Below are 15326 nucleotides of genomic sequence, written 5' to 3'. Positions count from 1 at the left end.
CATCCAAGCTTACTATTCATAGCTAAAATAAATGCTCTTGTTCAGATTCACTTTGAGAACTGCTGGTTTAGATACAGGATCAGAATCAGGAGTATTAGAAACAAAGGCTTGTTCCTTTGTGTAATTCAGTTTTCACTAATAACCTCTTCCTGGAAAGATGGTGTTGGGGGGAGCATGAATAACAAAGTGTGTACTGAATTAAAAGATATTCTGACTAGTGAAAGACAGCTAGAACAAATGGGCCAGTTTGAGTAAACAATTAATATCATAAATCCATAATAGCTATGTCTTTCGTTCCATAATGACTGAAGTTATTATCTAGAGTGCTTTAAAAAAATAATAATAATACAGCTGTAACTATTGCTTTTAGCTGTTTTTTGTTTTTTAAGCTTTCCATTTTTGTTTTTAAAACCAGGCAGAGAGTATAATTTAAAAATATAAATAACCCAAAAAGGGCAGGCCACCCAAACTGTCTGCCAGATCCCTAATTAGGCAGATAAATTAGGTTTACCTTAAAATGCATAATTAGTTAATCTAAATCATACCTCAATGTGTTTCATAGCTTTTTGCCACACAGACTGTTTTTCTTCTGTGTTATATCCAGGAATGGAGAGTATATTGTGGATATAAGTGAAAACTTCTTCCTTTAAAGGTAATAAATGGGAAGGATGAATAAATAAATAAATAAATAAATCACACACTAATCTGATGGATGTACTAACCCAACAAATCTAAAAATCAATTCCTATATAATTCATTGCATGCTGAACTGCCTTGTAAATGCAAAAGGGCAAGGAGAATGTATTTTAGGGGTTACTCCCACATCAAAGCCTCCCTGAAAATCAAGTACCTTCCCCCTCACAAAACATGCAGAAGTGAAGATTTCATCTGGATTCTCTCAGTGATTACTTTTGTGTCCATTCAGCCTTACCTTTCTCAGTGGATCTCGTAAGTAGCAATCAATTATCTTATCATAGCGATGTTCCCGTTCATACATAAACTCGCAGATTTGATAGCTGAAATAAAACAATGTTATCTATTCATTTGAAGATGTTAGCTCTTTTCAGGTGTCAGAAACTGAAGGGAGCCACGTGGCTTTCAGGCATAACGCATCTTCTGCAAGCAATACATTTTCCTTTTTCTGTCTTAATACTTTAAGGATAGACACAATTCATAAATTTCTTAGTATACATTCTCCCTATGGTCAGTGGAAGCCTGATTGGGTTATTAATATGAGAGGCTTTAGACTGTTGTTGTTGTTGTTGTTTTAGAGTGAGCTTCATGGCTGAGTGAGGATTCAAACCCTCCTCTCCCGGGTCCTAGTCCAACACTCTAAGCATTAAACCACATTATTTTTTAAAGGAAAAGGCAGAACAAGGTGTGTGAGATCTCCTTTTAAATCAAATTATCTGACTAGGAGACAGGTAATGAGCTGGAGCCCTCCAGGATATGGGTGGCCTAGAAGATATGCAATCTAGTAACTTCTAGATCAGGCATCCCCAACCTGCAGCCCTCCAGATGTTTTGGCCTACAACTCCCATGATCCCTAGCTAACAGGACCAGTGGTCAGGGATGATGGGAATTGTAGTCCAAAACATCTGGAGGGCCGAAGGTTGGAAATTGCTGATCTAGATCAGTGTTTCCCAAAGTTGGGTCTCCAGCTGTTTTTGGACTACAATTCCCATCATCCCTGTCCACTGGTCTTGCCAGCTAGGGATGATGGGAGTGATAATCCAAAAACAGCTGGACATCCAACTTTGGGAAGCACCAATATTCCAGCAGAGATTTAACAGGCATCCTTACTTAGCAGGATTGGCCTTGTAAGCCAAATTTGACAAGGATCTGGCCCATGTAACCAAAAGAGGTTCCCTACCGCTGCCTTAAAGCATTTCTTCCCAATGGGAATTGTGCTTACCTTTGGGGTTTCCAAAGGACTTCTAAGACTTTTGGATTGGCGGTAGTTTATTATTTATTAATTTCATTGAAAACTTGCTGTTCCACAATAAATGTACTAGAAGCAGCATAACAAAAGTAACAAATGATTAAAAAAAGAATAGTGACATTACTTTAACTAAAAGCAGCAGCAGCAAGTGGACTAACAAAATAGTGGTTCAGGCAGATAACAGTGCAAGTCTATGCATATCTTCTTAGTCAAATGGGGTCTATTCCTCCTAATTAAATGTATATAGCATTGCAGCCTAAGCTCTCTTACAGGTCTGAACTATGTGTTTACTCCTGTGATAATGTCCTGGGATTCGTTAAAGATAACATAAGCAGCACTTATAGGTACAGTATTTTCTCTATGGCACATCTACTCCAATGTTTCCCAGTATCTGATACCAGAATCAAATCTAGCAGACTGGGACTGGATTGATCTGAAGCACTATATACTTGCAAAAATTTGGCAGCAGAAGTCAGCTTAACATGTTACTGTTTTCGGCTGTAGGCCATGCTAGAAACCTTGTCGCATGGCTAGACTGTTGTGCAAAGGACCCAGGTTTCGCTGCAATGCTAAGGCAACTTGAGGATGAACAGAGGGCTCACTGAAAGCAGTTGCCAAGCAACCACCTCATGTGCTTTTCCTAGTTCCATCCATCCATTTCCTGCAGATAATGCCAGCCTGGAGCTTTCAGACTTAGCCAGCTTGGATGAAATTACAGGAGCAATAGGCCCCATCCCCATTAGGCACCCTATTGGCATCATCTGTGTAGAATTAGAGAAACACAAAAGAATGAAATTATAGCAGGAACAATACTAAGGAGCACCATCACACACCATGGGTAACAAAGGAGGTTTATGCACACACTTGGGGAGGCCAGAGATCCACTGCAAAATCCAATAGGATCTACACAATATAAAACCAGATTAAGTTTATGCTCCACATAAGGCTGTAACAGTGTCTGGATACCCATAAGATTGTGGCTTTATGATTATCTGAAAGAGCAACACAGGTGACAGGATAAAAGGGAAGAAAGTGATAGGAAATGGTTTAAAGGGAGAGAGAAAAACAAAAAAGCCTTACAATTCAGCTTTTTCTGCCATCTGAATGAGTCTGTTCTCTTCAAACTGTACTATGCCTCCAGCTTGGAGCAATTCTAGAAGAACCTATAAGCATTAAATAATTATTAGATGGTGTGTCCATACCTGGACAATCAAGAGTTCCCAACATTCTTGACCTATAGACTTGTAGATTGTGCCCATATGTGAGCATTTTCAGATATTGAGAGCTACACGGAGTGCCTTCGAGCTCTGAGCTAGCGTTGCAGTAACATGTACAATCACAATTTTATGCACTTGTCAACTGGCCAACCAATATCACAACAGTTAAACACATGCAAGGCATGGGAAACACTCAGATGACCTTTGCAAGATCTTGTACTAGCTCAGAATGGCAAGACCTCTCCTCCTCCCAGAGGGGAGGGGTTGTGAGCGGGAGCCAGTTCCTGCGCCGGCAGGGGGGCGTTTCTGGGCCCCTGCATCAGGCATTTTGGCTGCCGTGCCAATCGGTCTGGCTCGGGGGCGGGGTTTAGCCACACATGCGGCCGTGGCAGCGCTGCGCCCTCACATTGCTGGATGGGGTTGAGTCCTGTATAGATTGTTTGATCCAATGCCTAAGCCAATACCACTCACATGCTGTAACCAGTAAAGTTGTGGCCTTATTTAGCCCATTAACCTAAAATACATGTGTCCTTGTGTCTTATTTATCCCTAAGCGGGTGGCGGGTCCTCAACTCACAATATTGCATGGGAAATTCCAGGGGGTTGTTTTGACTATATATGATTTCAGCTTTACACGCTACCCACTGGAACGTAACCCCCCCTCCCCAAGATGTGATCCTACTGTACACATTGTTTTCATTCTAGTTGGGGCCCTATCCTCCTCCCCCACAAAAATCTTTTATTTCCTGTCCTTTGACTTTTAATAAGAAGCCTAGGTTAGAACCCTCCTCCCTGTCACCATGGTTTTATACACGCATACACTTCCCTTTGGGTGGCGCTGTGGGTTATACCATAGAGCCTAGGGCTTGCTGATCAGAAGGTCGGCAGTTCGAATCCCCACAACAGGGTGAGCTCCCGTTGCTCGGTCCCTGCTCCTGCCAACCTAGCAGTTCAAAAGCACAAAGTGCAAGTAGATAAATAAGTACTGCTCTGGCGGGAAGGTAAACGGCGTTTCCGTGCGCTTCTCTGGTTCGCCAGAAGCGGCTTAGTCATGCTGGCCACATGACCCGGAAGCTGTACGCCGGCACCCTCAGCCAATAAAGCGAGATGAGCGCTGTAACCCCAGAGTCATCCATGACTGGACCTAATGGTCAGGGGTCCCTTTACTTTCCTTACACTTTCCTTACAGGTAAACATTTAAACATGTCACTTCACGTCTGCAATCTGAATTAGTACAGCTTGGCAACAGACACCTCTCACAAAACTTCCGATCACGTTTTGACTCTGAGATAGCTGTCTTGACCAAAGCCCAGCTTGTTTGCAAAATGGAAGCTATAATGTAGTTTTGTGGTATCAGTGTATTTTTGGAGGCTTGGTATCAATACTTTTAGCTTTCCAGTTCCAAGCCTGATCCACCTACTACCTCGTTCACTTGCTCCTTGTAATTCTTTCTACCACTGCACCTTAAGGTTGGCATATATCCTGCCCCATAAGGGTAACTTTCCTCTACTCTTCCTCTCCTCCTGCTCAGACACAGCCTGCCGCGCTCTCAGTGGCAGAGCATCTGCTTTGCATGAAGCAGCTCCCAGGTTCAATCCCCAATATTTCCAGGTAGGAGTGGCAGAGACCCCCATCTGGAAACCTAGGGGGAGGGGGTCCTCTCAGCCACTGTAGATATTACTGAGCTAGATGAATAGATGGTTATCCTGTATTGCAGCGGTTCACAACCTGTGGGTCCCCAGATGTTGTTGGACTACAACTCCCATCATCCCTGAGCGCCGACCTTGCTAGCAAAGGGTGATGGGAGTTGTAGTCCAACAACATCTGGGGACCCACAGGTTGAAAAAGGCTGCTGTGTTGCATGTGTCCACTTCTTTCTGAACTGCCCCTGGACAAGGCAGGGGACACATTTTCCCCATAACTGCTGCCCCTTTCTCTCCACCCTCCATCCCAAACTGTTTTTCAAGTTGATGGGGAAAGTAAACCATAGAGACAGAGATGTTATCTCTTGGCAACACACTCCCTTTTCTTTCCAATCAGCTTCACTGGTATTATTGGTGGCAGCTGCCCATGCATTATGGGTGCAGTTTTGAGCTGCATTTGCTCACACTGCAGATTGTGCTGATCTGCATTGCTATAAAAATATTCAGCTATTGTTCATATAATGATCATGCAGATATTGTCTGTTTGCTTTCATAAACATACAGGTTGTCAGTTGCTCTCCAGCTGCTGACAACTTCTTAATCTGTGAGGTGCCAGTTTTACTGTTGCTGCTCGATAGTCTGATCATTCTTAGCAATGACCTTCCCTTCCCTAACCATCCACCAATCTAACAGCATGAATTATTCGTCTAAGGATTCATACCTGCTGTCTCTCAGAGTGCCGTGAATCATCATCAGGACTGCAGAGAAATTCAAGGACCTGGACAAGAAGTAAACATGATTACAGAGATATGGATATAGATGTGCATCTTCTTGTTGTATCTCAGAAATATACCTTATCAAATGCTTCTGGGAAAGAAAATTCTCTAGATGACTGGCACTACTATAGCATTTTGCAAAAGTAGACCCATCTCCAGAACCCCTGGAATTAATTTTCTGATGTATGAATTCAGCAAATAGAGAGCAATATGGCAACCACTTAAGTCTCAAGTTCTACTTTTATCTTCTATAGGAACAGGAAATCTTTTGGGGCTCCACAGGCCAGACTTGAAACCACAATGACTTCAAAGCACCGCATGCTTTGTTGGGATTTCAAAGCACCACATACAGCTAATACAGTTAATACAGCAGGTTCCAGCTCTACCACCCATCTGCTGATCAGCAGTGGGAATTGAAGTCTGCTTTCCTTTGTCAACGCGGGTGGCGCTGTGGGTAAAACCTCAGCGCCTAGGATTTGCCGATCGAATGGTCAGCAGTTCGAATCCCCGCAGCGGGGTGAGCTTCCGTCATTCGGTCCCAGTGCCTGACAACCTAGCAGTTCGAAAGCACCTCCGAGTGCAAGTAGATAAATAGGGACCGCTTACCAGCGGGAAGGTAAACAGCGTTCCGTGTGCTGCGCTGGCTCGCCAGATGCAGCTTGTCACGCTGGCCACGTGACCCGGAAGTGTCTGCGGACAGCGCTGGCTCCCGGCCTCTAGAGTGAGATGAGCGCACAACCCTAGAGTCTGGCAAGACTGGCCCGTACGGGCAGGGGTACCTTTACCTTTACCTTTACCTTCCTTTGTCAATGCGCACTCTGGAGCACACTTTAAGGCTCCCAACAATGCACTGGCAGGCGGGTCTCTACCTGCCCTGCTCCAGACATCACACATGATCTCTGGTGTGGAGCAGGTGGGTGTAGCTTGGAGGGAATGGCTTTAAGGGCCAAATTTGAATCCCTGGTGGGTCAAGTTTGGCCTGCAGACTGGATTTTCTGATATTCTCGAAATCCTCCAACATGTATCTTGGTCTCTGTTGCCCCTTAATCTTTATAAAATCACTGCCATCACATTTCTCATGCTTTATATCCCATTTTTTGCACTGTTAAAGAAAGACATGATACACAGTCCTGTCATTTTATATTATGGCATCACATAATGTGAGATTTTAGGCACTTTGTAAACAAAATACTCATAGTAATGAATATTAATTGATTAATGTAGGTATTATGCCAAACAGTCCTGGAAAAATAATCTTCTAGTTGTCTGTAAGCATATATACTTTGTTTTATTGAGTAATTAAAAAAATGAAAGAAAGAAAAAACGAAATCAGCAACAGTCCTTTCCCCTTTATTTGTGCTCCCCCCCCCTTTTTTTACCTGATCAAATAGCGTCCTATTTACAAACAGTGTGCTGTTGGGCTTAGCAAGCTGTCGGGCAAGGAAAGTAAAGAGACATCCAACTTGTGAGGGGGTAAAATCAGAATTCTCCACCATAACCTAGACAAGGGGAAGCAGCTCAATTAATTAGGTTATCCATGTTATCACTTAACATACATGAAACAGAACAAATAATTGGATACAAACTGTATTCAATTCCAATGTGATAAAGAAAATCCTATAAAGATTTCCAAAATATATTACTGGGAAAAAGGGAATATGAGAAAGCCAGATTACTAAATTGGAAAATTTAGATCACATAAGCACGAGGCAAGCACATTAGTCATTTCAAACAAAATTCATATGACTTTACTTGCATTGCAGTGTCTATACTCTGAAGGAGAGCAATTTATCATTACACAGCCATAAGAAATTCAGCTCATCATGGACTGGATGTAAGCATCAGCTCCGAAACCTTATCACAAGAAGCAGATATAGCACTATCACAGAGAAGTCATATCACACTGCCTTGCAGTAACAGCCAGCGACATTGTTCTGAACTCATCAGTGGATAACAGGAGGCATAGTTTGTGCAGTCTATGAAACAACTCGGGAGCTCATCATAAATAGTCGTAAAATGGGAGAGGGAGCAGAGAAGATGGACATAAATCAGGGGTGGGGGGGGGGTACAATTCCATTTTCTCTCACCAAGGAGCAGACAGAAATGTTAACTTGTGAGAACCCTCTTCCAAAAGTTATTTATGATAGGTTTCTAACAATTAGCATCTTAAATTTTGCTATTCTATACATAAAGTATTGCTAATACTCCCAATTATTCCTGACTATACTATGCTACCTATCCATGTTTTGCACTTTGGAAACATTTCTGTCATGGAGACAGTATAGTTATAGTGTCTTAAAACAAAGCATTCCATAAATCTATATTAACTATTTTATCTACCTTTTGTAAATCTAGATTTATCATATCTAGCCAAGCACTATGCAGAATCTGAGTACCCCTTTGCTTGGACACGAATGTGGCTAGGATAAAATTCTCCTCATCACATGAGTGAATGTTCTGAACAACCTGCTTTCTACATGCTTAAAAGCACACTGTTCAAGAACCACGTAAATGGACACCTGTAGCGACAATGAATTTTGCTGTGCTCCTTAAGATCTTAAATAGTTGTGCCCTGAGAAGAGGAGGGTCAAAATAACAAGGGCATTTTGAGATGCAGCATCATGCTTAAGGGAATAAGGGAAATACTACTCCCAACTAAATTAAGTAATTTCTCACATGGCCTAACCAAGATACAGCTAAGATGGCAAGGTTGACTGACAATGGCACCATTTCACCCAACATCTTCAGAACATTCTGGTGGTACTGCAACGTTTACAGAACTGTACACATGTACACACACACACACAATGGCTAAGCTTTAGCAGTATTCAGAAGCTTCTTCACAAAGTATGGGAGTCTGAGGAACTGAGAACAGTAGTGACAAGAGACAATTCAGTGACAAATTAGAAACTGGCAAATCTGGATTCAAACAGAATTTACCCCAACGTGGAATCCCTGATCTAAGATTAATTTCCATACCCAAGGACTAGAAAGTGGCCAATGTAACAGAATTTATTTAAAAGGGATCCAGAGGAGATAAGGCAAATTGCGGACCAGTTAGCTTAATGTCTGTTCTGGGTAAAGTGGTGGAAAGCATTATTAAAGCTAGAATTACCAAACGTATTGAACAGGTCTTGCTGAAGCAGAACCACCATGACTTCTGCATGGTTAAACACTGTCTCACCAACCTATTAAAAATAATTTTGAGTGTCAACAAACATACAGATGACTCTCTGTTGACACTATGTACTTGGGCTCTCAAAAAGCTTTTCACAAAGTCTCTCAACAGATTCCTGAGTAAGCTCAGCAGTCATAGGATAAGAGGAGAGGTAGACCAATAACCAGTTAAAAAATAGGAAAGTTGAATCCCCCAAGGGCCAGTGTTGGGGCCTGTGCTTTTTAACTTGTTCATGATATAAAGGCAACACAGTGAAATAGCAAAGTCTGCTGATAAACAAAACTGTTCAGGGCGATTAAAAGAAAAAAAGAGAATGCAAGGCACACCAAAAGGATATATTCAAACTGGGTGAATGGGCAGTAAAATGGCAAATGCAATTCATTATAAGCAAGTATAAAGTGATGCACATGGCAGGAAAAAAGATTAACTTTACATATATATTAATGTTGTATAAACCAATGGTGACCAACTAGGATGACAACTTTGGGGTCATAGTGAATAGCTCGATGAAGATGCAAATCCAGTGTGTACCAGCAGCTGTGAAATAAGTGAATTCTGCATTTGAGATCATTATGAATGAGGTTGAAGATAAAGCTGCCAATATCATAACACTCTTCCACAAACCTATGGTGTGACTGCACATGGAATATATGAGGAATGCTTACAACACTTAGGGTTTTGTAGTTCAAAAAGGTGGTTATGGTGGGGACATCTCCATAGCAGAGAGCTATATATGGTTATGTATGCTATAAAGTACGTGGCTAAGGAGAAGTCCCCATCCCCCTCTAGAATCCAGGGCCATTCATTCATGCTAAATATTGGATGATTCAGATAGACAAAAAAGCACTTCTTCATACACTCCCATAAGATGTAGTGATGGCCACCAACTTGGATGGCTTTAAAATACAAATGAATGGAGGCTAAGGCTATTATTGGTGATAATTACGTTCTACTTCCAGTGTCAAAGGCAGTATGTCTCTGGATATCAGTTGGTGGGAATCACAAGTGGGAAATGAGCTGTTGCATTCAGATCCTGCTTCTGTGTTTCTCATGCGCAACTGGCAGAACATGACTACATAGATGGGCCTTTGGCCTGATTAAGCAGAACTCTTACATTTTAATGGCACAAGGAATGTACAAACTGGAAGGTCATGTAACGGAGAAGACATGCTTGTCTTCAGACCAAGTGAGTGGAGCTTTAGAAAGGCAGACTGGATAAGAGACCCACAATACCTTGTTCCATTGCTCACTCATGGTTGTTTATTGTGAGCCTTGTTGCCTTTACATCATGGGTACCTGATATGAACGAGTCGCGCACTGTGGCCAGGTTTGCTGTCTGCTTCCTACTTTGCTACTTTTCCAAGTCTGAGGTGATCTATTCAACTTCTCCATTACACACCAGCCAGCAGCGCTCAGTTTCAGATTACTCCATATGACAAATACATTAACCATTAGCAATATCGCTAGTCCGGTCAGTTAGAAAATATTATTTCTTCTCTCATGCTCCTGTAGATTGTTCTGTGCTTGTGTAGTCCCTCATAAAACACCAAAACTGCCCCAGGTCCCTCAGATGATTTATGGGGAAGACTGCCTTTCACATACCAAGATCATTTAGACCGATATCTCATCTGTCAGCAAAGACTGTCCCCGACTCTCCTGCCACACTAAGGCTTATACAACCTGACAACATGAAACTGTGTTGGACTAACGAAGCATATAAGCTCAGACATACCTGTCTAGAAAACCTTAGTGTCCTCAGTTAATAGGGTTAAGCCCACAGCACAGGATACTCAAGATCCTGTAGTCAAGTAAAATGTAGTTGATTTTTTTCTTTTTACAATAATCTCAGAATATGCCCCAGGCAATGTATCTGTTAAACAGTGCTGGATGCACAGAAGTTACTGGAGGACAATAGTAATATTTTGCCTTCGTGTATTCTGCCATGTGTAGAGACACATTTAAAGAAAGTGTAGCTGTGTATCGTCATGTAGGGACTAAAGACACTGCAAAATCACAATAATGTATTATATATTTAGAAGGGCATAATGTGCACAATTAATAACTTGACAACCTGCCCACAGGATCGTGATCTATATAAAAAAAAGATGAAGAGAATGGAGAGGATACGTGGAGGGAAAAACCTTGCTCCTTTACTCTCACCCAGCCAGCACAAGGAGTTAACAGAATATAATGAAGACATACACAAATACCATGGCTGCAAACTCCTTCCCTTGCACCTTCTACTGCGTACTTGCTGTTTTCTTTCTTCAAGTATTAATCATGTTACATTTCTATAGGTTTGCCTTTAGTGCCTTCCTGTATTGCTCTGGTACTTAAACTTTTAAACTCTCTTAACCTTTAAGTCAGTTCATGATCCTGCCCTTCTCTCCTAGTGGCTCTGGCCACATTCTGATGTTTGTCCATGGCTTAATAAACTACAAACTTCACTTGGTGCCACCAAATTCCACATGAAACAGAAAAAGAGAATGATCGTTTGTCTCAAAAGCTACTGAAACACTGATGAGAATAAGAACAGAAAGAGATTACTTAAAATAGGAAAGATATAATGTATCAACTAGGACAATTAAACATCAACATACCCCTTGAGATTCTTTTTTGGGTTTCAAAGCAAGAAAGAGATGATTAAATAGTGGATAAATTATTACAACGACTACTACCTTCAGTAATAAGGAATAGCAAATTTGTTGAAAGGATGAATATGCGTCTTTGAAAATTTGGAAACACATGAGGTATTTACATTTGGGTGCCGATACTGAGTGCCTGGAGTGCTCTGGTCCATGGGGTCACAAAAAGTCAGAAACAACTAAACAACAACAACAACTGAATGGACAATTGTTAAGACAGAAATTGTTCAGAACTTGGGAGGTTGGAAACTGCTTTGGTTTCAATGCTTTCAAATAAGGAATTTTATTTTAGAAATGTTGGTTCCTACATACTCATTACAGTGATACCCCGCAAGACGAATGCCTCGCAAGACGGAAAACTCCCTAGACGAAAGAGTTTTCCGTTTTGGAGGTGCTTCGCAAAACAAATTTCCTATGGGCTTGCTTCGCAAGACGAAAATGTCTTGCGAGTTCCTGCGGGGTTTTTTTTCCTCCCCCCCTTTTTCTAAGCCGCTAAGCCGCTTATCCGCTTATCCGCTAAAAGCCGCTAATAGCGCTAATCCGTCAATGGGCTTGCTTCGCAAGACGAAAAAACCGCTAGACGAAGAGACTCGCAGAATGGATTATTTTCGTCTTGCGAGGCACCACTGTATTAAAGAAATGAATGCCCTGGGAAGCTTTAATTACAGGTGAAGAATCAAGGGTTTGTTGGCAAGAATAATGGTATAATTAAAAATCAGGGAAGGAGGCACAATGGAAAACATATCAGAATTAGAATCCTACAATAGAAATGAACGTGGTATGTCAATCTGCTAAACAGGTACTGCTAAATGAAGAAAGTTCAATATAAATTATTATTAAAATGGAATTTTATGGCTTCTAGGGTTAATAAGACATACTCATATACATTATTTAAATGCTGGAGATGTTTAGCTACTAATGCAGACTTACTTCAGTTCTGGGGTTGGGTGTGGTGGGGTTATCACAGAATTTTCTAATGCCTTTTTGCATTTTATTTAATTGAACAGAAGATGAAATTCCAACTGTTATGAAATCTTTAATAATTTATAATATCTGCAAATGTTATGTGGGTTTGAACATGGAAAAATATGAACTCAACCTCAAGGAGGGAGCAGTTACTGAAATGTTTAGATATAGAGAAGACAAACAAGTTAACTGATGCAATTAGCAGGAAACCCATCTCTTCTTTTCAATACCCTTTCAGTTACAAAATGTTATTTTTCTATTATTTTTTCCATCTTTGAATTTGAAGTCCTTCATCCTTCTAGCAGAAATAGTAGGATACAAGGCTCAGTTCCTGAACCTATGACAGCAATGCATTTTCTGTTAAATGTTATGCCCAAAAGAAGCCTATTCTGGAACAGTCCAAGGCCACACAGAGAGATAAACTTAGTTGCCCCCTCTCCTGTATACAACATACATCCATTTTGCATTAACCATTTACAACAACACTGTGCTAAAAACCTATATCCATAGTTCTTTGTCCTCGTTACGATTCAGTGTATATTATATTTAAGATAAAGATATAGTCCATCAATGAAACCAACATACATCATCACTTATGTATTACGGTAAGTTAGCTTCATTAGTGCACTTCAGTGACGCATATTGGATCAAGAAAGAGATGGCATTGCACGATTATTCTCTCATGAAACTGTACATTCTACAGGAAAATATTTGTTTACTATTTTTAAAGAGCACCATTAGTTTAAAGTCAGGAAACATTTCTCATTCAAGTAGCTCAGAGTACCTTGCAAGAGGTGCTAGTGAAGCCAGTGCCATTCACTTCTTGTCAATTAGCAAGGCACACATAGGACACGTTTATTCATTTCCCAAAGAAAGCATTCCAACTCAGTGACAGGACTAAAATAAAGGAATATAAACACCCCAGAAACAATCCATCTTTTACTATGGCCACTACAAAAAACAGGTGAGGAGGGAGCTTACCTTCAGAAGGATGTCCACAATTCTCTGTTGGTACTCTACAGCTTGCTTGTCATTCTTAAAGTCTTCAAAGGTCTTTGTTAGATAATGGTATTGGGAGAGAAAAGAGGGGAAACACTTTATACCTTTATCCCCATATAATGGGAAATACGAAAAATGCAGCAGGTAGCAGTGGGACTTGTTACATCCTTCCTTCATTCCCTCACGCCAACTGCAATTATCCACTAAACTTGTTACTTTACTCTGCTTGTAAATCTTGTTGCAAAGACGTTGGCGGCCAATTAGACTATAGAAACTGGAATAAAAGTACAACAGCACTTTGCAATGAAAGCTTTTTCTGATGGACAGTATCATTTGGCCTCTACCTGTAACACAACTCGCTCAAACTATAATTGTTTTCAGGTGCCTGCAGCATCTCAGACAGTAGTGTGAAGTGGAGAAGCTGACAGTAACATGCAAGCTGTTAAGATATGACTGCTTATATTGTGGCAGAAAGCTATGGGGTCCTGAGGCAGAGACAAGCGCAGTGCATAGATGTAACAATTTCCAGAGGGGGTAGCCATGCTGTAGCAAACTCAAAACCAGGATGTTAAGCTCATGCACCTATTATAGCAGAGGGTTAAGAACAGGTCCTGAAGGAACAAAGGGAGAGGAAAAAGCAAACAAATATTTCCTGTTGAATGGATTATTAGACAGGGAGGAAGGGAGCAAGATAAAGAAACCTAGAGCATTAAGGGAATCAACCAGGAGAGGAACATCAACTGTACTAAAGACAGTAGAGAGGTCAATGAGAGGCTTATGTCTGGAAATGAGAAGAAAATATTATTATAAAAATATTATTAAAATAATTATTATTTATACCCTACCCAGACTGGCTGGGGAAACCCAGCCAGATGGGCAGGGTATAAATAATAAAATTATTATTATCATTATCATTATTATTATTATTATTTTGATTACTAAAGTTTCAGCAGAGTGCAGAAGCCAGATTGCAGAGTCAGTATTATTTCTACAGAGGCAAACTTCCCCACTTCCAATATGGAAATGAAACTAGAGCATCAATACAGACAGCAATGTCAGCTCTAACAAGAGGCACAAAATAAATTAGTTCTCAGCATAAAGAGGCATTATTTACACTGAGCAAGAAGAAGGTATCCCTGAAGTGAAAAAAGTACCAATAATGACAGGGTGTAGTGTGGCTTGTGGGTGTCCAGTGTGAAACTATTAGCAGCAAGCACAAATGGAAAAGCAGATGAGCATCCATGAAAATGATGGGATTTTCACAGTGCCATCCTTCCACCCCCTCTTCTTCAGCCCCCAAACCCAATCTAGTATTGTGGGCTTCTAACCCCTAAGCCTCACACATACATCTTCCACTCTCCTTGGATATTAAAAAGGGCAATGGAAATAAAAGGAGTCTTCTGGTTCTCTGTTCCTGTATCTAATAGTAGGGCAGCCTCTGGCTTCCAGAAATAGCAACTGCATGGTCTTTGTAAAATAATAAAATAAAAAGGGCAGCTTTTCACATGCTGAACTACACACTTAGCAAGTGTACTGCTACATAATTTTTTATAACATCTGGCCCACCAAGAGTAATGTAATCCATAATGGTGAACAGATTTATCACCAGCATATCCTGGCCTGGAAACCTGTTACTTGCTGCAAAACTGCATATGCAATAACAACAGCATTTTAAAGACTATTCCTAATACAATATGCATTTTTTAAATGCATTGAATACATTGGTTAAAGTTCAAGAAGTAAGACCCCCGGTGTTGGTGGAATTTGTGCCAGTGGCTCCCAAATTCTCTTTATTCAGAAAGGCCTTCCAGCAGTAAATGGGATGGTTGGCTCATAAAGACTGAAACTCTACACACCATAAGAAGAGTTTGTAGTGACAAACAGAGAATATTCAGTTGTATCTAATACTGAAAAAGGTTAGCAAATATTATATTTGTCAAACAAGTAAGTTTTTCTAGATT

The 15326-nt window shown here is 40.8% G+C and overlaps 1 protein-coding gene across 4 annotated transcripts in view; it reads right to left on the bottom strand.

Moving 5' to 3' along the window:
- Window positions 1-15326, bottom strand: part of VPS8 (VPS8 subunit of CORVET complex) — a 91318-nt gene that overhangs the window by 36458 nt on the left and 39534 nt on the right. For all 4 annotated transcript variants that reach the window (XM_083741775.1, XM_083741774.1, XM_083741773.1 and 1 more), the window contains 6 exons: window positions 13348-13419; window positions 6957-7076; window positions 5523-5579; window positions 3023-3105; window positions 932-1016; window positions 546-644 (listed from right to left, as the gene is read on the bottom strand). In XM_083741775.1, coding sequence (XP_083597901.1) covers window positions 546-644; window positions 932-1016; window positions 3023-3105; window positions 5523-5579; window positions 6957-7076; window positions 13348-13419 — 516 coding nt within the window. The remainder of the gene's footprint in view (window positions 1-545; window positions 645-931; window positions 1017-3022; window positions 3106-5522; window positions 5580-6956; window positions 7077-13347; window positions 13420-15326) is intronic.

The sequence above is a fragment of the Podarcis gaigeae genome (assembly GCF_964106915.1).
Source record: "Podarcis gaigeae genome assembly, chromosome: 5".
Taxonomy (NCBI): domain Eukaryota; kingdom Metazoa; phylum Chordata; class Lepidosauria; order Squamata; family Lacertidae; genus Podarcis; species Podarcis gaigeae.
Note: the sequence above shows the minus strand (reverse complement) of the source record. Positions and strands in the feature narration are given on the sequence as shown.